Below are 23,414 nucleotides of genomic sequence, written 5' to 3' on the forward strand. Positions count from 1 at the left end.
TTTAGGGGCTTGAAATGTAATGAATTTAGTCTGGCTGGTACTGTTAGACTTTGCTGTAAGATTTGGATCTGTAATGGTGGGTATACAATAGTTCATCGATTACATGAAGCTCGTTGTGGCCTAACATGTTATATACAATAACCTGGACTCAATAAGCTGCCTCGAATTACCACTTTGAGTAATTCCCTGAACCCCTCCCCCTCATGATGAAATCCAATGCGTCTGGTTGCAAGGTTCGGTTTCACTGGAACATCGGACCGTTGACGGACGGGTATCAATGGTCGATAGGGTAAAATTTCCTCATCCGGCCAAGTGCTCCGGTCCATCTCGGGACCGTCTGGTCTGGCGAGGGGGGGATCCGTTTCCAAAAGGCAGCCGATCATGCGGGGAACAAGTCTGGAGAAGAGATACGGATGTTTTACGGTCTCTGGCTGTCGGGCGTACCGCTTTACGAGAAGCCTTATCCTAATGAGTAGTCGTTGCTAAGAATCCAGTCAAGAGTGATAATGAATTTCAACTTCCCTCGCCCTTCCAAAAAAAGCATGTTTCCTATCCTGCCAGAACGAGGTTTTTATCTTTTCCAAACCTTGCGTAGATAGGTTTTACCTTGTAATCCCCCATTAAACCATGATTCGCTCGGTCACATCTCTCCTCAGTTCAGAGGCATGGAAGCTGCTCATCGGACTTCTCGCCCTCTTTTCCGCAGCCCTTCTCTCACGATCGTTCAGCACCTTGCGACGGAGCAAAAGCGCTCCTTTCAGCAACGAGCCATCAAGAAGAAGCCATGAAAAGCCCAAGAAGATATCCGACTCGTGGCAGATGCCTATCCCAAGCCCTTACCCCGACTGGTCCATCGACAAGACCAAGCCACTTCCCTACCGCGCGTTTCGATATGGGCCCAAGTACAACGTCACGATGGGTCTCCGTTCCATCCAGCCGCACGAATGGATCGAGCTCGACAACCAGTTTCCCAAGTTCCACGCCGACAAGGCAACTCGGATCCAGGAAAGGGGCGAGAAGTGTGTCGGGACGGACCCCGAGGCCTACCCAGCAGCCATGGAGCTCCTGGAAGAGCTGGTCCAGTATCTGCCTGCTCGGTACCCGACGCTCTTCAAACGCACCGCCGTCGGGATCGACAACTTATGGTCCGGGGAGTCCTTCAACATCACCGAGTCGCCTCTCAAAGAAGACCCCATGGCCATCGCCGCCAGGCTCGTGCAGGACGACCTCGCCATCATGATCGAGCGGCCGGACGGCCAATACTACCTCCTCGCCGGCGCCATCCTGCTCGCGGGCTTCTGGCGGCTGGGCGACAAGTTCGGCATGTCCCTCGAGGAGATTCACACCTCGGGCGACGTCCCCCACTACCGGGAGAAGCTGCACACCGGCATGGCCAGCTTCTTCCGGCGCCTCCGCCGCGACCAGATCTACTCGCGCAACAACTACTTCATCCAGGTCGACGACGCGCTGCCGTGGAGCTGGAGCATCGGCCACGAAGACAGCCCCGTCGTCAGCTGGAGCACGGCCGAGAAGGACAGGGCCGTCGAGCACCACTACTTCCGCTCCGAGAGGCAGTCCCTGCGCCGGCTCCCCCGGACCGGGGCCATCGTGTTCACCATCCGCACCTACTTCCACCCCGTCACGGAGCTTGTTGCCGAGGACTATGTCCCGGGCAGGCTGGCGAGCGCCATTCGCAGCTGGGACGAGACCGTAGCCAATTACAAGGGACGGGAGAAGTACGAGACGGTCCTCTTGGAGTATCTCGACAGGGAGCATCAGAAGCAGGTGGCCCGGGGGCTAGACTTGGAGAAGGAGGACGAGGTCCGTCGGTATCCCTGGTGAGCGGGATGGAGCATGATGAATTTGTATCTTGTGAGAAACACCTCTTAAACGGATATGACTGAATCAAAATCATAATGTACCCAATTCAAGCAGCATGTTATCTAGTGTAAATCCATCGGCAGTTTGACCTTGCCACACTGATGACTTTGACGAATGTACTTCATACCGGCGTATCGTCTTTGCCCGTATGATGTATCAGCAAAGGAATCTCCAAGAGCCGTGAGTGTTACCTTGGAAACCTACAAGTGCAGTTCAACAACGAATGTTGAAGTGATCAAAGTTGATCTTCAACGATGCGCCGATCCTGCTACACGCCAGCGTGCCCACCGAGGTCCGGTTGCAGTCCCCTCCCGAAAAGAGGTTGACGGAGCAGTTACACCCCCTCCCGCTCTGCTTGTTGACGACCAGGGCGCAGGCGCCGTTGATCGCCGTGAAACACTCGCTGACGCCGGGCCGGGACAGGTTCCCGTGGCCCAGGTTCTGCCCGGTGCAGCTCCCGGGGCGGCCGGATCCGAGGTAAGCGGACGCGGCGCAGAAGACCGCGAGCGATACGCGGGGGAGCACCGCGGCGGCGATGAGCATGGCCGGCTTCATGGTTGATTGTTGCTTCGCTGCGGTCTGTTCACCTGGGGTCACATGCCATGTCAGCTTTGGTCCAGATTCCTGGCCTGCTGGTCGAGCAGCACTCCAAATGTCTGCAGGTAGTTATGAACATACCTTCAGGGGGTTCACAACTATCCTTGGGGCGAATCCACGAACGAACTCAAAGTCTTCTTTTGGACCACAACGTTTGTCTTATAATGATCCATGCATTTCGACTGTCTTGCCCTTGTATGACCAGGTCGGGATGCCCGACGGCCGGGCCACCGTGATCCCTCATACAGATTCTGCAGGCCGCCTGCGAGCACAGTCTGTATGGACCTGGTGATCTGATAACGGGTCTCCATGTCATACTTGCTAGGGCAACTTTTGTCGAGCCGGCCTGGAAACGTTGTCATGACATGATGGTACAACTTGCAGTGTGTCAAAAGACGTCACCCATATCTTTTGCGGATGTGTGCGTCGTAGCCTCTTCGGTCGCATACCTTATGGGTTACGCAAAGTCATAAAAGCACACCAAAACACTCGCTGTTTTCATATTGAGCCGTTTCTTCTCGGCTTGATTACCATAACCACCTACCAGTCGTTTCTAACCTCCACAAACGTTTGAAATTAGGCTCTTTTTATTTCCCTCTCTCTCTCTCTCTCTCTCTCAATCCTCGGGAGCGGGGGCAGCTTCCGGATCATGGGCCAGTAAAGCCTCGACTTCCGCGCCTCTCTTGCGTCTCTCTTCAAGGGAGACCTCCTGCTCGGGAGAAGTGGACCAACCCAGGCCCAGCTCGGGGTATTGAAGCGTAATCTCACCATCCACCGGCAAAGCGTCCAAGTAAATGGGCCAGGGGGTACCCATCCAAGCGTTCCGGGTTTCATGATCCCGCCGTTGACTTACAGTCAAGGGGTGGACGAGGACACTTGAACGTATTACATGTTAGAAGCGGGACAACAACGAAAAAGCCGCCCAACTTGAATCTTCAAAAGTGACTTCAGAGTTGAGTGAAGCGAAAGGCACTTGAGATTGGGATAAAAATGCAATCTCACCTTAGGTTGCCTCGGTTTGCTGCCAAGTAGAAGAAAACATCGGAAAACGAGGAATCCGGTACCCAGACTACGTCGCGTCAGCTTTCTGGTCATGAGTTATACAGAAGCAAACATCCGGTTTGCGAGAGTCGCCCCCATCGATCTCGGTCTCCGATTTCTCCCGGGGGTTTTGTTTTCACGTACTCTCGTATGATCCCGCGGGATGCGGGCCGATGGGATATTCATTCACCCTGAACAGCGGGACGGCAACGAAGGCGCCTGGGGGAAGTCGTCAGTCAACTGACGTTCCACGTCGTCAAGTCCCAATACCGCCTGCTTTTCACCTACCATCACGGCGCAGCCTTAGGACGGCATCACGGAGGGCGAGCGCGGCGGCCGTCTCCTGGGGCGACTGGAGCAAGAAGTAGATGTGGAAGTGCCACTCCCGGGTCCGACTCTCGACGACCGTCTTCAGGTCGGACTGGGGTGTCGGCGGTGTGGAATGAGTGACCATGGTCATCTTGAGCAACGTTTGCGCGTCTCTGCGACAACGTGGGAGAGTGGGATGACGACTCGGCGTTGACGGAGAGTGGTGTGATGGAGGGAAAAGACATGTGTGTGTGTTGGACACGAGTCAGCATGCGGAGCATCAATTGTCCAATCACGCCATCTCTGGGATTCTCACGTGCGTGTGCAGTATGCAGCAGACGAAGGCGGCCGGATAGAGACGGGGCTTCTCGGCGTGAGACAACCTAACAAAATCGAGTGCGGGAGACCAATTATAAGTATTATCATCATAGGAACAACTTCGAAATCTAGAAAAAAGGCGTCACCTATAGACGTTCAGGTCGTTGAGACTAACAACCCTTGGCAGCTTACTTACACAGCATCCATGCCGCCGATATGAGACCCTTCCTTTTGTGAGAACCCCAGCTCCTGTAATGCTATGGGCATTAGGGGCACCGGCTATTAGTTTGCCACGCCACTTGGTAAGGAGGTCTTGTTGCTCTTCAATCAGGCCAAGGACCGTAATTAGGGCGATTTGATAGAACGATTGCATGCTTCCGCAAGCCATGGCTTACTTGCAAGTTTCCAGTCGTTGTGCTGTTGTCTTCCTGTGTTCAGCTTGGCAACTTGACAAGGGAGGCCTTTTACGAACAGTCTGTTGGCGGAACATAAATGTTTACAGAACGTTTGTGACCCGTACGTATTGCATGTTCTATTTCTCCAGCAGTATCGTCATACGAGCAGTCCAGAGATTGCAAAATAATGACGAAAGTTCCAGTACCCGCTCTATTTGACTGTCACATAGAAGCCTATCATAACTCCAGAGCCACAGCGCTACGCTTGATCACGCCGAACACATCATACAGTCCTCCGTGTAAGTGTCTGTTGAGCGAGCCACATCGAACGCTGATGTGAAATTTTAAGTACATACTAAAGTGACTTGGACAAGTGCCGCTCCGTCTGTCTGTCACCTGAGATCTTGACTGAAGCACTCCGAAGTCCACCTAATTCTGCTCCTTAAGCCGCCATTCGACAACTGCTGTCCTCGTCCTGGCTTAATGCTTGAACGGTGCGACGACGGGTTAGGCCTGCTGTTCTGAATTCTTGTATTATTTATATGCTGAAACTGCTTCAGTTGTCACGTTTAATGACTGCTACAGAACTGGCAAAATATTCCCACAAATACACCGCTGTTAGTCGCTCGACCTCTACGGCACGATACATAACCGATTCAAGTCATGCATTCTGCGACTGTTTGCTAAGCCGTGTGACGCGTGTAGGTGACACTATCTCGTATCGTCTGCAGTGTAAATTGGTGACTCGTACACGAACGGGCCGTCTTCGGCCCGTATTATCGAAACCGTGTGAAGCAAGCTTCGTCCTGTGGCCTACGAAACCAGGTACTATGTAGCACAGGTCACGAATGCCGGTGTCTTCGTGTGTTTTAAGAAGTCCGTCTTTGTTTTGATCGTCTTGCGGCTAGTAACTGCATGGTTCTGACCTTGTGCTATGTAATAAGTAGGGATAAGTGACTTAAAAATTGCCGAATCGGTTCCAGGAGTAAGGATCCAAGATCATAGAGGGGGGGTGAAGTCACATAGGCCGCATCAAGAGACCTTATCCGATCTCTGGACCTTTCGAACCGTCTTTGCTTCCGTTAATGGATGGTTGGAGTTCTCGTCCTGGTCTCTCGGACGGTTTGATTCGGTCATTCCGATGTCCGATAGAAAACCTCCACGCTCGAGAGCCATACAACCCAAGGCCAGGACCACGCTGTCTTGTGTCCCTTCTACGGCAACACGGCATTAAAGCCAAGCTCATGCTCCCCAGGTCCCCCCCCCCCCCCCCCCCCCCTCGAGACTTTGTCTTTCACGATATGCCAAGACTAGCTGCCACGGTTCAACAAGTGAACGATGTCCACAATTGTCACTCAAATGGGATGGCTGCAGAACATGTAACGGTAGCTCGTCCACATCAAGATCAAAGAGACAAGAGACGTCTTAATTGAACCTGCCCATGTGAGAGGTCTGTTCCCTCTGGTCGAGAGTTATTCCTCGCTTATTTGACTTTCTGCGTCCAGATCGATAGTGTTGCCTTATTTTGTCTCACATGATGTTGCGGCCGCGTGGTCCTTTGCATCTAGAACGTCTCCGGCTTGTGCGTTTCACGCTTATTCCGCTTTCTCATCCCTGCCTCTACTGCAACTGCAAGATGTCGTCGCGGGACAGCCAAAAGTCCCCGGCGAACACCTCCAAGTTCAAGCCGAGTAAACTCAATCCACCTTCAAGCAACGGCCAAGGACAAGGAGGGTAGACGATAGACGATGGGTTGAGACTAAAGGAGGTTTTCCACAGAGAACCCCCCCTCCCCGAACATCTCGACCTCCATAGCATCCGTGGCACTGCTTCAGTTGAAGGGGGGAGGGGAGGCTCATCATTGCATAATCCCAAACGAGCCAAGCCCATCCCCCCTCCCGTGAGTCGTGGCCCCCTCACGTAGGACGGCATACGCCCTGATCCCGGTCCCGAAAGCAGCCCCGCGGGCAGGGTGCATCCGGATTGAACTGCCAGCCGAAGAAGACGTCCGTCTCATTGGACAGGACCGGACCGACCAGTCTCGTCCGGGAGGGCAGGTCGGCGGACAGCTCGAAGACGCGGCGGGAGCCGATGCGGATCTGGCCCCAGCCCATGTCGACGAGGGCATCGATGCTCGTGCCGTAGACGTACCCGCCGAAGCCGGCCCAGCGGATCGCCGACGCGCACATGGGGCAGCTCTCGGCGTTTGAGTAGATGGTCAGGTCGGCGAATGCATTCAGGGCCTCGGCCGGCGTCATCCGGTACGAGCCCCGCGGGTCGACGAAGAGCGCGGAACAGTTATTGATGGCCGCCATCTCCCCTGGGTTTCACGGTCAACTGCCGTCCAGAAAGTTTAAAAAAAAAATAAAGGACAGATTAATCGACTTGGGACGAAGGGGAAAAAGAACAAGAGGGGGGACCGCACCATGGAGAGTCGGGTTGCCCGAGACCCGATTGCCGTTCGCGCCAGTGCAGACCAGCTCCCCTGGCCCCCCGACCGTGTGGTTCACGACGACGGCCCCAAAGGCGCCGAACGGGCAGGGGTCGGGTAGGGCCAGGTTCGCCTGACGCATCCAGCGAGCTCGCGTGACGAGATCAATCCCGTTGTCGTCGTCGTCGTCGTCGTCGTCGTCGTCGTCGTCGTCCATCATCGACAGCGGCGGGATGACGGGCGTTGGGAATCCCAGAGTTGACGCATTACTTTGTGGCAGCTTGGGCTCGCCATGCCACTGGTGACCGCTCTCGACGCCGCACCCAACCGCCGAGGGGATCCCCAAGAGACCAAGAGCGAGGGTGAGGGCGAGGCCTAGCGGCGCAACGAACTGCCTTGAAGAGACCGAGAGTGCGCCCATTGTTTCAACTTTTTCACAACACGGCGGCTGTGAGGAGGCGAAGATGCAACGCGGGCTTCTGTCCGGATTCGGCCATATCAACGCTCGGAGGAGGACTCCTTTGGGGTTAGCGGGTGATGCAAAGGCGGGAGGTGTGGCAAAACAACCAGAAGCGGACAACGTCAATGCTGTTGCTCGGGCTTTTGGTGTTTGTCGATGTCCAAGCTGGTGTTGTGAGTCGTGCTTCAAGGTCGGTTGGGCTCTGAGGCTTGCAATCGTCTTCGGGATTCTCCGTTCAAGCTCGCTTTGACGGATGGCCGGCCTGAAGAGATGCTCATATCGGTTGGAGTTCTTACCAGGCCACGTTCTCGACGATCTGACATATGGCGTACCCGTGCCACCTCAAGAGGAGCGACCCGCTCTGTGGCACGGGGTGGGAAACGAGGTGCAGAGGCGGATACAGGAGGATATGCGGCTGCATGGTGCGTGTACATACTCTAGCCGGCTGTGCGTTGTCCTCCATCTTCGGGGTGGTGGCATGATTCCTCTTTGGCAGATTACACTCGAGGGATAACCAACATGGTTATCAAGGCTTCGGCAGTATTGCATTTGGTATGCTATGTTATCGTGCAAGCGATCAGAACCGTGGGCCGTTTAAAACCCGGTCTGTTCCGAGTGGAGATCGGCCCCGCCCCGATCAGGGCTCGGAGCGCTTCTCGATCGGACCGGCTCAGTTCACTCCGGCAACAAACGGGGGGGGGAACAGTGTTTTCTCAGACCAAGCAGAGTGTTGAACCAAATGGATATCTAAACGGATCTAACAATTACACAACGCCGTTGGCACCTCTTGGCATCGTCGCTGATTGCACCCCCCGCAGCGGCCCTTCAGAGCTCCCTCTGTTCCACAAGCACGCGTCTCCCTCCTTGTCCTTTCCGTTCTAACATCTCGATGTCTATGTTGTAGTTCTTCTTCCCAACACCTTCTTCGAGGTTTTCTTTCGGGATTCCATACGGGTTCATCGATCTCCAGGAGAGGTCGAACGGCTGCGGTGGCGAGGGCGGGGGCTCCAGCGCCTTGGGCTGCTTCGAACCCCCCTGGTACGCGTACATGTCGCGGTAGGTTGGCGGTACCGTGCGGTGGTCCTTGGGCGGCACCGGCGGGCCTCGCGGGCCTGTGAGATGGTCGCGGACGTAGTTGTCGCTGAACTGGGGCGGGCTGTGGGTTCGCCCAAACTTATGATACCGCCCCATCTTGCGCGGGCTCTCGCCGCCGCCGCCGCCTTTGCTGCTGCCGCCGCTCGAGGATGGGGAGCTGCCCTCCTTGGACGGCTTGGGCGAAGTCCACCTCGTGAACAGGACGAACCGCGGAAGCACCTTGTCGACGAGGTTGCGGATCATGGGTGCGCAAGCGCAGACGATGACGACGCCGAGCTCGACCGTCGTCCACCACACGACCGGGGCGTAGTCCCACGTGGGGTCGATGGAGCTGCCGAAGACGGCGAGCACCTGCAGCCGGATGATGGTGGAGATGAAGCCGACGGAGCCGAGCAAAAAGACCATGGCGACCGAGATCTTCTTGTTGCGGCTCATCTGCAGGCCCGGGAGCATCGCGATGGGCAGCGCGAGGATGATGAGGTCCTGGATGATGGCGAGCGCCGAGTTGGCGTAGGCCAGCTGGTTGACGTCGAGGCAGCCGCCCGTGTGGATGTCCCGGTTCCAGAAGAGCTCGATGGGGTGGCACGAGAAGATGGTGAGGAAGCCGATGACGACTTGGCCGACGACGAGGAACCCGATGAGGATGTAGGCGGCGATGCGGAACTTGCGCACGGTAAAGATTCTCAGGTAGAAGACGACGAGGGAGAGCTTCGCGAGGAGCAGCACGAAGACGTATACGATCTCGGCGGCGTATACTGTGCTTATGTGGTTAGAGTTCTGTTTCGTATAGCCCCCCCCCCCCCCCCCCCCGCTGCCTGGAAAGGTAGTTATTTTACTCACATAGCCGTAACACCTCGAGCAGACCGCCAGGCTCAAGGTCGTATAAGTGCGTGCCGAACCCTTTGGTTGCCACTGTGGCTCGTTAGTACCTCTTCCTGGCCGGAACTCCAAGAGAAAAGAAAAGGAAAGGCAAACATACTGAGGATGATAAAGGTTACGGGGGCAATGGCAATGACCTAGCGCAACGTGTTAGCTCGCAGATGCCTGGAAAGCATGACGACGGGCACGTCGGGCTTTTCTGTACTCACCAAGGCCGAGATGATCAGTACGTCGTCCAGGTTCCACGTCTTTGCAAGGTTCTTTGCAAGCAGGCGCAGTCCGACAGCGAGAGCCGCGACTGTGTACACCGCGATGAGAATGGCCAGCACCTTGGCCGTCTGGGACTCGTGCGGTAGGTTACACTGCGTAGCTTGGAGCTTTGCAAGGTCTGATATACGTGCCCGTCAGCATTACCATTCATCCATAACACGGCCAGGCGCGACATCCCCTTCCCCTCCCACCATCACGTATCACATACCTAAAGAATCTTGCATTGTGCAGTTTGCCAACAGGCAGGGCGCAACTAGCTGACCGAGCCCAGTGCTGGCGCAGGAACATGTCGTGTTGGTGAGGTCACACCCGACTCCTTGGATGCCCTGAATGAGACAGTTCAACTAGGTTTCCGAGTGTTAGTCGTTGTGGATCTGGAGAACGCTCCAAAGAGTTATCGACTACTCACTCCGCATGTCGAGATGTTGCTGAGGTCGGGCAGCTGCTGTCTCGCGAACAGGTGCACATCCCGCCCAACGAAGACCTCATGCTGGTCCGCCGCTCCCGCGACGACGCCGGCCACCGACAACATAAGGGGGATCCACAGCAGGCCGAGGGAGGCCGTCAACGAGGTTGGCGTGCGCATTTTTTCGTACCCTTGACGAATCGTGCCGCTTGTTCGCCAGTGATGTTCACAGATCCATGCAGCTTTCGAGACGTGGTAGCCGTGTTAGATGGACGGGGTCGATGTTGCATTCGATACCGGCCAGGGCCCAGGGTCGCCAAGTCGCCGCACCGGGCGGGCACGTTAGGTTTTATCAGACTCCCGGATGTGATTTTGGTAAGGTGAATGGAAGCGTAGTCCCTCACAGGTTGAATACTTTTGCTGGATTGTCGTCCATGGACCTTGGGATGGGCAAAGACGCAACTCGGATCCCGTGTGGGGGGGGCAAGAGAGTCGTTATCAACCCTCCCGTTTCCTTTACTGCGTACCGAGGGGACCCGTTCGCAGCAGCAAAAGAGGTTGGTCCGTTGAGCTTGACACATCCAGGATGACTGGTCTTCTGCTTCGGACGCCGCAGGCCTGGTGTCCCTCAAACCCCCCGGAAAAGAACACGAAGGGGGCTCCGGGGCGGACAAAGCTCCCCCCTCACACTGCTACACATCTCCAGGGCTGTCCAAGTGTTGCGAAGTCTTGGAGGGGGGAGATGGGATGGTTGGGATGGGAGGTTGACAACGGAGAGGGCGGCGTGGTGTATGAGACGGAGAAGAGTGTGTGGCCATGTTCTGTGCGCTTGCGCGGTGATTGGATCTGCATCTGTGTGTGTGTGTGTGTGTGTGGTGCTCTCACTCTTCAGCAATCATCAAGCATCAACAGGCATGACCGCATGACAGCCCCCCCCCTCCCTTGTTCTCTTTTGAAAGCATGGCAGTCAGTATACTTACATCGAGAGTACTGCAAGTATCGACAGACAGGTATGTTCTCTGACTGGGTGCGGACGGGCCTCACTTCTCTCAAGTCCGAAGACACTCCGGCGTAATTCCTCAATTTTATTCGGCCTACAATGTCTAGGCAATGCTTTTGATCGGGGAATCCCGCCGTTGGCAAAAATGTGAAGTCTTTGACGCCCGAGAGCACGAGCTTTGAGGCAAATCGATATAGTCATCAGTACAAAGGTCTCGGAGGTTTTCTGTAGCCATATTGAAGCTACCGGCCACTAATTAATCTATGGCGACAGAATCAACCAGGGGACTTATTTGGCCATGTTGTTTCACGGGACCAGGAGAGATCTCGCCGTCTCCCATCATTGGGTCGATCAAGCGGGTGTGGCCATCCAAGCGAGCCGTGCACTTCGGTCATCGTCCATCCTCCTCCTCCACACGCACCAGCAGGAATAGGGCCGTATACTCATTTAGTGTCTTTTTTTTTTCGAAAGGAAATTCTGTTTACAGTGTTGGTCTATCGCTGCCATACATCGTACATAGGAGAGAGAGTGAGGCCGGCCAAGGTTGCGCCCGGCCCAGATCCCCTCTCCCCCGCTTCCGCATCCCTGTCCCTGACCGGCAACACCCCTCCGGGATGTACGCTGTGATGTTTCACGCTCGGTGTTTCGAAGCCGGCTTCGAGAAGGGTATGCTCAAGCCCCCTTCATGTTCTTCCACTCACCAAGCTTCCCACTCACCCATCTCCGCCATGTCCACTCTTCCCCTTCAACCACTCAAGAAGCGAGGACGAAGAAGAGACGGGTGGGCAGACGCCCCCTCTCCCCTTCTGCAGCTGTCCCGTTGTTTAAAGCAGAAACTCTATTTAGATGCCGCCATCCTCCGCCCTCTGCTCACCGCAGTTTGTACACGGCCAAACCCTTCTTTCTCTCCCTCTCCATTACCCGACGTCTCTGACGAAACCTGTCACGTATCCGCGCGATAGCCCAGTTCCTGCCCAGCAGGGTAGCTGGATTCATCTTTTGCCCAGTTCTTCCATGCCTGTAACGGCTTGGCTGCCCCCTCATTCTCGACCCAACTACATCCTGGAAGAGTTGGAATTGTTCGTTTCTGCTTCTCGGTAGTTCTTCGACTTCCATAGCTCAGGCCCCAGAGCACACGCACACACACACCCTCTGGAACAGTAGCCAAGCGAACATCACCACGAACACGGCCTTTAGACTTCGTCCCTTGAAGTCCCCTCATCTGTCCCTGGGAGAGAAAACCCAAACTGGCAAGGGCTTCATGTTAGTCTGATTCTCGCCGCTGTTTGCCTCACTCCGGAATGTGGGCGCGGCTGGGCCCAGCAAACGTGCCATGAGACACAGACACTCAGCCGATGTGATTTCTCGGAGACAGAACTGATCGGTCAATATCTCCGTCGGACGAGTGGCCTTCCGGTGTGTGTCTGTGGCCTTGTGCAATGGCTATGACGGTGAACCGCCTCCTGATCCCCAATTTTGATGATGCCTTTTGAAGGGAATTGAAGGTTGCATTGACGATTCAGAGAAGAATCCTGGAACTCGAAATGGTGGGTGAGATAAGTAACAAGCTTTATGGCGTCACGTGTACCACGTTTGTCACCTTGACTGCGGCCCGGGAGACGAGTCGGTGTTTTTCCTTTCGTCACTTGTGATACAGCTCCTGGCTATTTTCACATGCTGGTAAGCGACCTCCCGCACCTTTTTTTCTTCAGTGACAAAAGTAAAACGTCTCATTTGCCATGCTGTTCTTCCATCTCATGTCACAATACATGTCTCTACGATCAAGTGAGTGAAGGAGAGTGAGTGTCTGGTGGCAAAATCGAGAATCAAAAGTTGCCAACGCTCAGTTGCAGCCTTGTACATACACACATTATGAAAGTCTCGAAGAATGCCACCCTTTCACGTTCGACGGCCGTTTTTGGCTTGCAAGCTTCGGCATCCGGCCCATGAGATCGCAAACCTCAGCGAGGGCATTCGGTCAGACTTGGGACCACGAACTCTATCAGTAGGCGAGGAGAGAGTGAGGGGGGGGGGGGTTGAAAAGTAATTATTTACGCCAGCTATGGATGAGACTGATTAAGCTTCCGAAAGCCCTGCAGCGGGAAAGACCATCGTCCCACGAGGAGGTCGTTTAGGCCTGGGCGGCCTTCATGCTGGAGATTCTTTCCCGCGTCCTTTCGACGACGACCTCCTCGTTGTAGATGCCGTTGACACTGGGCGTGGCGTTGACGACCTGCGCCCACTTGTAAAAGGCCGGCGCCCTCTCCTCGAGGGAGCTCAGGATGGTTTTGGGGACGAGGCCGTGCTTGGCGAAGGAGAAGAGCCTCAGCGTGAAGGAGCCGGTGAGGACCTAGTGTGCGGTCAGTAAGGGGAAGGACTCATTTCCATTCATCGCGGCGTTGCTCGGACGAAAGTGGAAACGAGGAAATTCAACGAATAATTCTAAACATCAAAACAAAAAGTTCAACCCAACTCAAATGATTATCAAAAAGAATTTGAATAAACAAAATATATGTCACCGGGCTCGTGTGACGGGGGGTCCACAAACTCACCTCGGCCAAAGTAACCTTGTCGCTGCCGTCGAAATACGGCGCCGCGTCCTTCAACAACGGCTCGATCTCCTTGGCGATGATGTCGACGAAGGTCGCGGCAACCTCGGCGACCTCGGCGTCGGACTTTGAGAGCTGCAGCTTGAAGAGCAGTGAGTTGGCCTTGCTGAAGTAGGTGTCGACGAAGAAGGCGATGCGCGCGCGGCGCAGGGCGGCGTCCTTGGAGCCCGCGACGGGCACGAGGTGGGACGGGTGGGCGTCGGCGAGGAACTGGGCGACGATGGCGGACTCGGTGACGATCTCGCCGTCGTACGAGATGGACGGCACCAGGCCGCGCGGGTTGATGCGGAGGTACTCGGGCGTGCGCGGCACCGAGAGGTCGATGATCTCCTCCTCGAACGGCAGGCCGAGCTCGGCGAGGGCGATGTGGGCGCGGTGAGCCCCTAGGCCCGGGTGTCAGTATGTCTCTTGGCTTGTTTCTTTGCGCGTGAGAAGGGAGTGTTTTAGAGGGAGTGTGTGTATGAGAGTAATTGTGTGAGAGTACGATTGTGTGAGAGTGAGTGTGTTGTGTATGAGTGAGTGTATGTGAAAGTGAACAGAGAGAGACGAATGAGCTGGTAGTGATATGGGAGGTGATGGGGTTCACATATTCACATACAAGGGCAGTTGTGGTTCGTGTACAGTATAATCTTGGGGGCGGCGGCGGCGGCGGACATGGCGACGATTTGGTTACGAAGACGGATAAGAGATTGCTGAAGAAGTACCCTGACTAAGCTGTGAGGAGGAGGAGAGTCGGTGTTGATGTCTGGAAAGTTGAGTTATCTCGGGACAATGTTGGCTGCGAAAAGGACTTGATATTTGAATGGATCAGGACCCAACGGCTGATTACCAATGTTCCCCACGACACGCCGCCGGTTGGCCAGTTGCATCATTGGACAATCAATGTCGTGATGCAAGGTGTACCTCATCCGCCATGCCGCCCGTGAGTGAGGGGAAATGCACCCGCGCGGCTCTCCCCCCTCCCCTCACCCTCAACTCCGCCCGGCCCGCCGGCGGATTTAGAAGCTGAGGGGTTTCCTGGCTTATAAATCAAGTGGGATGCCGGCGTTTGCTCCAAGATCTGAGCCGACTCTTCCCCTCAGAGGGGCTGGCTTGCGTTGGGACTGGTTGGGTTGGGTTGGGTTGGGATGGTCAATTTTCTATCTTCATGAGGGATCACATACTGTACAGGAAAGGCCTAGGCAGTAAGTAATCCCGGAGGCCATGGAAAAGCACCCGTATGTGGCGAAATGCCTGTACTATCTAGCGATAATCCCTCCCTCGTCTTCCCCTCTTCCCCGCAAGCCGGCCCGCTGGTGGAATCCGTCTTGTCCAGGGCCCAGGGGTGCATGGCCAAGATTCCGCACCCGTGAGGTGAGGCCCTGGTCAGAAGAAACAAGGACCCATGGGGAAGTTTTCGTAGGGCTGAGGGGGCCCATCTGTCTAGAATCTGTCCTGCCGATGTGACGGTCGATGTGGAATCCCAGCCTATCTGGGAAGCACAATTCCGAACCGCGGAATAGACTGAGTTGCTTGGCATGCAACACCTGCGCCTTTGGGTTCAGACGCGGTCTGGTTAAGCTGTGACGTTCTAGACATCCGGTTTTTAGAGTAGAGGGTTTGCTCAAGAACACGTCCGTTCGGGGGAGCTAGGGTCTCGGGGGTCTTGGCTCTCAAAAAACAGGGATGGGTTGAGGGATCACGAAGCACACGATCATAACCCATGAACGTGGTTGTTACTGTTGTTCCATAGATGAATTATCAGAACACGGTTCTTGACTATTGGTGCCTCACTTCGAGGCGAACCCTGGCATTTATCATCGTATTATACATATTAACTTCAGCTAATGCTGTCTTGGATAACGTTCTTCATGAGCTCGTAGTTGTGCGAGTAGTCGATGTCGACATCGACCACGCACACGCCCTCGTGGCTCAAGGCCTCCTTCATGACGGCCTCGAGCTCGGACGAGCGGCTCACGCGCAACCCCTTGGCCCCAAAAGCCTCGGCGTACTTGACAAAGTCGACGCCGCCCAGGTCGACGCCGGAGCTGCGGCCGTACTTGTCGACCTCCTGGAACTCGACCATGTTGTACTTGCCGTCGTTCCAGATGAAGTGCGTGATGTTGCACCCCTGCTGCACCGCCGTCACCAGCTCCTGGCCGCTGTACAGGAAGCCGCCGTCGCCGCTGACGCTGACGACCTTTTGCGAGCACGGCGGCCGCTGCGCGAGCGACGCGCCGATGGCCCACGGCAGCGCGACGCCGAGCGTCTGCTGCACGTTGGACACGAGGAACGACTTGGGGCTGTAGGCGAAGTAGAAGCGCGAGAGCCAGATGTACATGCTGCCGACGTCCGACGCGACGGTCGGCGACGGCGGCAGCAGGCCCTGCATCAGCTTGATGAAGTGGAGCGGGTGGACGGGCCCGTCGCCGCCACTTTCTGCTGTCCGACCCAGGGCTTCCGGGCTCTGCTCCCAGGCGTGGAACTCGGCAAAGATGGCCCTGGCCGCCTCGGACTCCTGCGGCCGCGAGACAGTCGCGAGGATGTCGCCGAGGGCCTTGACGTTGGCGGCAATGGACCCGACGAGCTCGAGCTTGGGGTTGTAGAAGGCGCCGTAGTCGGCGGGGACCCAGTCGAGGTGGAGGATCTCGAGGCTCGGGCTCTTGTGCCACGCGTCGGCGTCGTACTCGGACTGGTCGTAGCCGGCGACGACGACGAGGTCGGCCTGGGCGAGGAGCTTGTCGCCCGGCTGGTTGCGGAAGAGGCCGATGCGGCCGTAGAAGAGGTGGGCGAGCTCGCGGCTGATGGAGCCGGCCGCCTGGAAGGTCTCGACGACGGGGATCGGGTGCTTCCGGAGGAACCGGTGGACGGCCTCGACGGCCTCGGGCGTGGCGGCCCTCGCGCCGAGGAACAGCACGGGGAACTTGGCGTCCTGGATCATGGACGCGGCCCGGCTCAGGGACGCCGACGGCGACGTGCCGTACTCGGGCGGCGTGAAGGCGGCGGCCGGCAGCGCCGGGATGGACGTCTTGGAGCCGAGCGTCATGATGTCGATGGGCAGGCTGACGGCGGTGGCGCCCTGCGGGTAGGCGGTGGCGGTGCGGAAGGCGTCGAGCATGATCTCGGCGACCTGGTCCGGGTGGACGGCGCCGGTGGCCTTCTTGGTGACGGGCCCGAGCAGCTGCACGCCGCGCAGGCTCTGGTGCGTCTTCTTGGCGGCCTGGACGCGCTTGACGTCGCCGACGATGGCGACGACGGGGGCGCCCTCGTCGTTGGCCGTCACGAGGCCCGTGGCGAGGTTGCTCGTGCCGGGGCCCGACGTGGCTATGCAGACGCCGGGACGCCCCGTGATGCGGCCGATGGCGCCGGCGATGAAGGCGGCGTTCTGCTCATGGCGGCAGACGACGAGCTTGATCTCGGGCCGGTCGATGAGGGCGTTGAAGACGGAGTCGATCTTGGCGCCCGGCACGCCGAAGATGTGCGTGACGCCGGCGTTGATGAGGGAGTCGATGACGACGTCTACCGTTTCCGACATGGTGGGTGAATCGAGGGAGGGTTGTCGTTGCAACTGGTGAGATGAGGAGGGTCTGGCTCAATGTGGTGAAGAGCTTTTGATTTATTCACACATAAGCTGAACCGTCACACGCTGAAACTGGAATGTAGGGGTAGGGTCTGCCGTTTTCGCCGAGCAAAAGGTCAGACTACGTGAGAAAAGTCGGGGACAGGGAGGGGATTTTGGTGTCAAAGTGACATACTCTTTGCGAGAGATGGAAGATGGATGTGCCGTAAATGCCGAAGAGTTGGGTGATGTCGATGGTCATGACCTGCTTTAGACTGACAAACTAATTCACTCACTCACTCTTACTCTTTCTCTCTCTCTCACTCTCTCTCACACACTCTCTCGCTCACATACACACAGGCTGACGAGTGAGTAATGAGAGATGAGTGACAAGTGACGATTGAAGTGGACTGCTGCTGAGTGAGGCGTTGATGCGGTGCGACTGACGTCAGTGAGAAGCGACACTTGTGGGACCAAAGCGCATGTTTTGATGACTCAACAAAGTGTAAATGACAGGTGAGTTTGGCCAGAGAATGGACGGCCGGTGGCCAGCCCCGCAGAGGGCCGATGCAGTTCCGGAGTCTCGTCCCGTTGAATCCGGAGATGCACCTCAGTGAGGCTTTACTTCTCAACACCAACCAACCACACCAACCACACCAACAGGGACACTCACACGCAGTCTACACTATTCCCATCTCATATCATCTCATTTAGTCTCATCTCATTTAGTCTCATCGAGCCTCATCTCATCTCGACTCTCTCCCCCCCTTCTTTGCTCATCGCATTCTCTCATTCCCCCTCATTAATCTTTCACCATTAACTCCCCTCACCGTCTAACGATGGCCGTCAACGAAATCTTCCAGTACTCCATCATCTCGGCCCTCATGGACGGCGTCGCCTCCACCGGCCTGCCCGTGTCCCAGCTCATCGCCCACGGCGACCACGGCCTCGGCACGTTCCGCCACATGGTCGGCGAGATGATCATCCTCGACGGGAAGCTCTACCAGATGAAGTCGGACAACACCGTCCATCCCGTCGACACGAGCCCGGCCTCGGACGCCGTCGCCCCCTTCGCCATGGTCACCCGCCTGCGGCCGACGGCCACCGTCCGCGCCGCCTTCGCCGACAAGAAGCAGCTCTTCGAGCACCTGTCGCGGGAGTTCCCGGACTCGAAGAACTTCTTCCTCGCCATCCGCATCGAGGGCGTCTTCAAGGGCATCACGGTGCGCACGGCGGGCGGGCAGAGCAGGCCGGGCGAGGGCCTCGTCGAGGTCGGCCGGAACCAGGCGTCGCACACCTTCGAGGAGCCGGTGCGCGGCACCGTCATCGGGTTCCGGTCGCCCGAGTACACCATGGGCATCAGCGTCGCCGGCGACCACCTGCACTTCATCACCGAGGACCGCACGCAGGGGGGCCACATCCTGTCGTTCGGGACGGACGGCGAGGTGGACATCGGCGCGGCGCAGATCTCAAAGTGGCACCTGGAGCTGCCGACCAACGACCCGGAGTTCAGCAGGGCGCCGCTGGAGGGGGACAAGGAGGGTATCGCAGCTGTTGAGGGGTAGAGACGAGCGTTGAAGTGGAACGGGAGAGAGAGAGAGAGAGAGAGAGAATACAAAAGATAACCTGCATGGTCCACAGTTGATAACTTTTCGCCGAGCCGAGCTGAGCCTTAACATATACAAACTCCCATCACATCCAAGGTATTGTTCGAAAGTGGTCTTCAGTCAAAACGAGACGAATCGTAACGGAAATGAGTGTAGATTCAATAAGGACCAACAGATCAAGGCTATCCACATTTAAGCATCGTTACTACAGATGATGGCGTAATAAAATAACAATTAATTCGCATGCAGGATAAAATTCTCTCCATGCAGATGTGATGTGATGAGTGATGTACAGGTATCGATGGCGATGACCATGTCAGAGGCACACTATGGAAGAAGAAGAAAAATAACAGTTCGCTGTTCTATGGGTATTCCCACCCCAATGCCTTTATATGACCAGATTCAGTTCGATACGAGAGAAAATTCAGCTCCAGAGACAGTCCTGTCGACCGGGCTTAGGAGGTGTAGACGCAGCTGCTGGGCTCCTTGACCTCGACGGCGCGGACCGAGACGCCGAGGCAGCCGGTGTAACCAGCAGGGTTGGCGACGCCGGAGGAGACCCAGACGGCCCACGAGTTCTCGATGCTGCCGGGGCAGGCGAGGAAGCCGGCGCCGTCGAGGGTCAGGTCGCCGTACTGGTCGATGGTCCAGCCGGTGCGCTCGCCGTTGCGGGGCGCGGGCTGGGCGCCGGTGGTGTAGCCGAGCTTGCCCTGGCCCATGCCGGAGCGGTCGGCGTAGAGCTGCTGCGGGGTGGCGGAGGCGGCGTAGAGGTAGAGGCCGCCGTCGTCGGAGAGGTAGAAGGTGGCCTCCTCCTCGGTGACGGGGGCCTTGCCGTTGTCGCAGGTGGCGTTCTGGCTGGGCAGCTGCAGGAAGATGCTGCTGCGGGCGGCCTGGAAGCGGGAGAAGTGCACGGGGCTGGCGGAGCGGAGGGCCATGAGCTGGAAGTAGGCCGGGGGCGCGGCCGGGGCGGTGCCGTTGGTCGTGCCGTTGGTCGCGCCGTCGGTCGTGCAGCTGGTCTGGCGGCCGTAGACCGAGGGGATGGAGGCGCCCGAGACGGCGGCGATGAAGGAGGCCGCGACGGCGAGGGTGTTGGCGAACTGCATTGTGTCTGTCTTTTTCTGGGTTGTCTTGAGTGGTTTTGCTTGTCTGTTGGGTTGTCGTAAAGACTGATGTAGTTCGGTAGATGAGATTACTTGGGAGTATTAAGAGTCGATGGTGGTGATGAGAACCTTTAGATATGGGCTCGAACAGGAGGTCCTGTCCGTCCCATTATATATCCCAGGTTCACAAACGATCATGGTCATGACCATGCCATGTCATGTCATGCCATGGCGTGCCGGTTGCCGCGGTGCCACCAGAGCTTCTCGAGGACCCGTTGAAGATCATCTCGTAATCACGGGGTGTGCGGAGTAAACTCTCTCGGTAGTCAGTCCTCCCAACGAGAGCGCGTGTTTGCACTGCCGAGCCGTAGATCTTCTCGTACTCTGTTCTGTACCTGTACAGACGCTATCACAATGCCGGCCAGGGATGCAGGTGGCAGGGTGCAGCGGGGGGGGGGGGGGTCCCATTGACATCACAGAGCCCCTGCTTTCTGTGGTTTCCCCTCCTACAAGCACCTATGGAGAACGGACAAAATACGAGAGGAACCGCAACCGGGGTGAGGGAGGAGGAGGAGGAGGTGCGTCGGTTCATTGGGCTGAGTTGGATGGCTTGGGCACGCTTGGCGATGGGGCATCCCGTTGTCCCCTTGGCGTTGCCGTCTACCGTCTGCGCCTCCCGCGAAGCCCGCTAAGTCAATGTACTGTGTTGGTACGAGGAAGCCAAGCTCGTGATGGAGGAAAGATGGGAACGCCAGGGAGACAAGAGGAAGAGAAGAGGGTCATGCAACCCCACCGGCGGCCTCGGGTGGGAGCGGCCAGCCCGCGAGGCCGCCGATTGGCCCGTCCTTCGAATCCAGCACCGTGGGACCATCATGGAGGCTGGATGAACGGCAGTGACTATGTAGCATGGGATGAAAATAGGACACTGTAAAAAGATTAAAAATTCAGATAAAAAAATTAAAAAAATTAAAAAAGAAATTTGAAAAATGGGCATGGGGAAAAGAGAGGCTGGGGCCCAGGTGGCTGGCAACAACTCGATGTACACGCACACACTGCCTACGATTACATCGTACAGTACATCGTACGGTCCCACGGGGTACTGAATCGTTCAACGCAATTCAGCCTTAAGCAGCCGGCTGTCCTAGCAGCCAACACGAGAGAGACAGCAGGGAAGAAGTGGGCGGTGATGTCACAAGACGACAAGACGGCCCGAGGCTCCACGTCCCCTATATTTTCTTCTATTTTCGGAGTGCTATGCGGGCTACGGGGGAAAGTCCTTTTCGACCCCGTCTCTCCTCGGTTAACCTCGTTCTTCTTTGGTTCTCCGAGGGGTGATCCCTGCGAGGCAAACAAGCAGACGCTAGGTACATCGTAGGTCAAGGAGGGAGAGGAAGGGAGGGGGCAACGTTGCATGCCACTATAGACAGACACAGCAGGCTTGCTTTCGGAGCCTTTTTCAATTTTTAGTTTTTAATTTATTTTTACATAAACAAAGCCGTCAAACGCTAGGAGAAAAGTTGGTTGGTCGCCTTTCTCTAGTCCCAGTCAGTCGTCGAGAGGCTTTCTACCCGAAACTGACACCGCCCAGCAGCGCCGCTTTCGACAACGCCGGCCAACTTCAAGCTATTAATACACGAGTCAAGGGGGGCCATGCCGCCGTGACGGCACATCCGCCTGGGCTTACTTCTCCGAGGAACCTTTTAGTGCTTCCATGCACGCACTCCCTCACTGTTGGAAGCGCGCTCGGCTGACGTTTAGCGCTCGGAGGCGAATCGCCCACCACCAACTCATGCGCTTGGTGCCGCGGGACCACGCGCCATCGTCATCGCATTCCTCTTTTCTAAGGGTCCGTTGCCATGGCCGGCTCCGTGAAGAAGCACGCCGGCAGGAGATCGATGGATGGATGGCGTAGGGTCCTGTCGGCACAACTCTCTCCCCCCCCTAGCGGTGCCGCTGATCAAGATATCGGTCCCCTAATCATATTTGCCGCCCCGTCCTGTGGCCTGATGCACGCACATCATTATGCTATGCCCTGCTCAAGCCCGAGGGGGGGGTCGTGTTCGGATGAATCTGCCGCCCCTGAGATTCCGTACTTGTGGCGCACATGGACAGTCTATGGGCTATGGAGACTCACCCTCCCCCTCCTCCTCCAGTCCAACCCAATAACCTTGATGTTTATTTTTATTTCTTCTTCGGCGCCCCAGAAACCCCGAAGCGGACCGGCTGCGATCGGCACGGCATTGTCTCTATGGCCGACAAGGTTGCAGAAGAGTCCGGATGGTTGTCCCCCCTCCCCCCTCTCCATCTTCTCCAGAAGTGGCATGTTACCATGTTCTGGACTCTCTTGTCTGGACCAACTAACATCATTGTTTTGCGACCGACCACTGTCCTCGATGCCACCCAGAGGCAACCCGACCTTGAGGGCACCTTGTGACGATCTTGGAGGTTTGCGGGTCAACCAAATTCGCGCACTAGGCGATGATCCCTCGGAGTGGAGGCACCGCTCGACCGAGAACCCAGCGTGCATTCAAGGCGGGCGGATGCCGAGATAGGGATAGACACGGGATGGGAGTCGAGATCCACGTGTCTGTCGGGTGCGCACCAAGTCAGGTTTTCAAGATATACATAGTAGATGGGCCTTGACTGAGTCAACCGCGGCAACCCTTTTCCGACGCTGCCATCGGGCTCTCAGTGCCCCTCTGACCGATTTTTTTTTAGTTTTATTTCCAATTAGCTGCTGCCCTTCCTGTCAATGTGTGCGTGCGCCCTTTCTGGTCTTCGTCAGGCCCAGGATCGAGTTGGTTCTTGACGGGACATTGTGATGTTCGGTCAATCGAGATTGCTCCCCCCCAGTCCTCAACTAAATGCCGACTCGTGTTAAAAGAGCCAATTCCTCCGTGGCCAACCAGTAAATGAACTGCAAGTCCGTCGTGAGATTACACGACTTGAAGAAATATGACCAAACGAAGGATGCATCAGCCATCATATCAACCCTTTGACACGTCTTCACGCTGTTGAGTTGCCGCAGATGGATGCAATTGCTGATGGTGTAGACAACAGACATGGGACCAGATCAACCTGATAAAAACGATAGCCTCAACCATGACTTCACCCGACTTGATTGGCGCGTCGTCTTAATCTGAACCCCGCCGATGGAACGATCGAACATTGTGCCTGAAGCCCGGGGTCAAGTCAACCCGTCCGTATGCCCGCGGTGTCCGGACGAGAGTCGGGCGGCGGGCTGCCTCTACCGAGACCGGGGGGCTCTTCGAGAAGCGCAAGAGGAGGCAGTTGGATATGTCGCCTGTCGGCCATTTCAACCGTCGCGTCGCTTTCCGATCTTGACTTGAGATGCGTCTTCTTCTTCTCTCTACACGAGTAGCCCTTTTCCAATCCACAGACCACCCTCGTCTAATATCTCGGTTGGAGAGCCTAGTTACCCATTTTCCCAGCGTCTCCCATCGTCGTTTTCTCCCTG

General features: G+C 56.6%; 10 protein-coding genes across 10 annotated transcripts; 3 read left to right on the top strand and 7 right to left on the bottom strand.

Moving 5' to 3' along the window:
- Positions 1–627: 627 nt before the first annotated feature.
- Positions 628–1,842, top strand: CH63R_03976 (Mannosyl transferase; the record flags this gene model as incomplete). The annotated part of the gene is made up of 1 exon (XM_018298951.1): positions 628–1,842. The coding sequence occupies one exon, from the start codon at positions 628–630 to the stop codon at positions 1,840–1,842; it is 1,215 nt and encodes a 404-aa protein (XP_018160197.1).
- Positions 1,843–2,094: 252 nt separating this feature from the next.
- Positions 2,095–2,436, bottom strand: CH63R_03977 (uncharacterized protein; the record flags this gene model as incomplete). Its single annotated transcript, XM_018298952.1, has 1 exon — positions 2,095–2,436. One exon carries the CDS (start codon positions 2,434–2,436, stop codon positions 2,095–2,097), a length of 342 nt encoding a protein of 113 aa, XP_018160198.1.
- Positions 2,437–3,094: 658 nt separating this feature from the next.
- Positions 3,095–3,979, bottom strand: CH63R_03978 (Dopa 4,5-dioxygenase; the record flags this gene model as incomplete). Its single annotated transcript, XM_018298953.1, has 4 exons — positions 3,095–3,353; positions 3,481–3,547; positions 3,664–3,738; positions 3,808–3,979. The coding sequence occupies 4 exons, from the start codon at positions 3,977–3,979 to the stop codon at positions 3,095–3,097; spliced, it is 573 nt and encodes a 190-aa protein (XP_018160199.1).
- Positions 3,980–6,457: 2,478 nt separating this feature from the next.
- Positions 6,458–7,393, bottom strand: CH63R_03979 (FCY1p; the record flags this gene model as incomplete). The annotated part of the gene is made up of 2 exons (XM_018298954.1): positions 6,458–6,861; positions 6,967–7,393. The coding sequence occupies 2 exons, from the start codon at positions 7,391–7,393 to the stop codon at positions 6,458–6,460; spliced, it is 831 nt and encodes a 276-aa protein (XP_018160200.1).
- Positions 7,394–8,257: 864 nt separating this feature from the next.
- Positions 8,258–10,262, bottom strand: CH63R_03980 (CFEM domain-containing protein; the record flags this gene model as incomplete). The annotated part of the gene is made up of 6 exons (XM_018298955.1): positions 8,258–9,282; positions 9,368–9,439; positions 9,507–9,543; positions 9,616–9,794; positions 9,885–10,020; positions 10,086–10,262. 6 exons carry the CDS (start codon positions 10,260–10,262, stop codon positions 8,258–8,260), a joined length of 1,626 nt encoding a protein of 541 aa, XP_018160201.1.
- Positions 10,263–13,213: 2,951 nt separating this feature from the next.
- Positions 13,214–14,347, bottom strand: CH63R_03981 (Glutathione S-transferase domain-containing protein; the record flags this gene model as incomplete). Its single annotated transcript, XM_018298956.1, has 3 exons — positions 13,214–13,432; positions 13,635–14,074; positions 14,290–14,347. 3 exons carry the CDS (start codon positions 14,345–14,347, stop codon positions 13,214–13,216), a joined length of 717 nt encoding a protein of 238 aa, XP_018160202.1.
- Positions 14,348–15,510: 1,163 nt separating this feature from the next.
- CH63R_03982 (acetolactate synthase) lies at positions 15,511–17,205 on the bottom strand (the record flags this gene model as incomplete). The annotated part of the gene is made up of 1 exon (XM_018298957.1): positions 15,511–17,205. One exon carries the CDS (start codon positions 17,203–17,205, stop codon positions 15,511–15,513), a length of 1,695 nt encoding a protein of 564 aa, XP_018160203.1.
- An 863-nt stretch (positions 17,206–18,068) lies between these two features.
- Positions 18,069–18,794, top strand: CH63R_03983 (Alpha-acetolactate decarboxylase; the record flags this gene model as incomplete). Its single annotated transcript, XM_018298958.1, has 1 exon — positions 18,069–18,794. The coding sequence occupies one exon, from the start codon at positions 18,069–18,071 to the stop codon at positions 18,792–18,794; it is 726 nt and encodes a 241-aa protein (XP_018160204.1).
- A 497-nt stretch (positions 18,795–19,291) lies between these two features.
- On the bottom strand, positions 19,292–19,939 carry CH63R_03984 (Cell wall protein PhiA; the record flags this gene model as incomplete). The annotated part of the gene is made up of 1 exon (XM_018298959.1): positions 19,292–19,939. One exon carries the CDS (start codon positions 19,937–19,939, stop codon positions 19,292–19,294), a length of 648 nt encoding a protein of 215 aa, XP_018160205.1.
- Positions 19,940–22,040: 2,101 nt separating this feature from the next.
- Positions 22,041–22,370, top strand: CH63R_03985 (uncharacterized protein; the record flags this gene model as incomplete). Its single annotated transcript, XM_018298960.1, has 1 exon — positions 22,041–22,370. One exon carries the CDS (start codon positions 22,041–22,043, stop codon positions 22,368–22,370), a length of 330 nt encoding a protein of 109 aa, XP_018160206.1.
- Positions 22,371–23,414: the final 1,044 nt, after the last annotated feature.

The sequence above is a fragment of the Colletotrichum higginsianum genome, chromosome 3 (assembly GCF_001672515.1).
Source record: "Colletotrichum higginsianum IMI 349063 chromosome 3, whole genome shotgun sequence".
Taxonomy (NCBI): Eukaryota; Fungi; Ascomycota; class Sordariomycetes; order Glomerellales; family Glomerellaceae; genus Colletotrichum; species Colletotrichum higginsianum.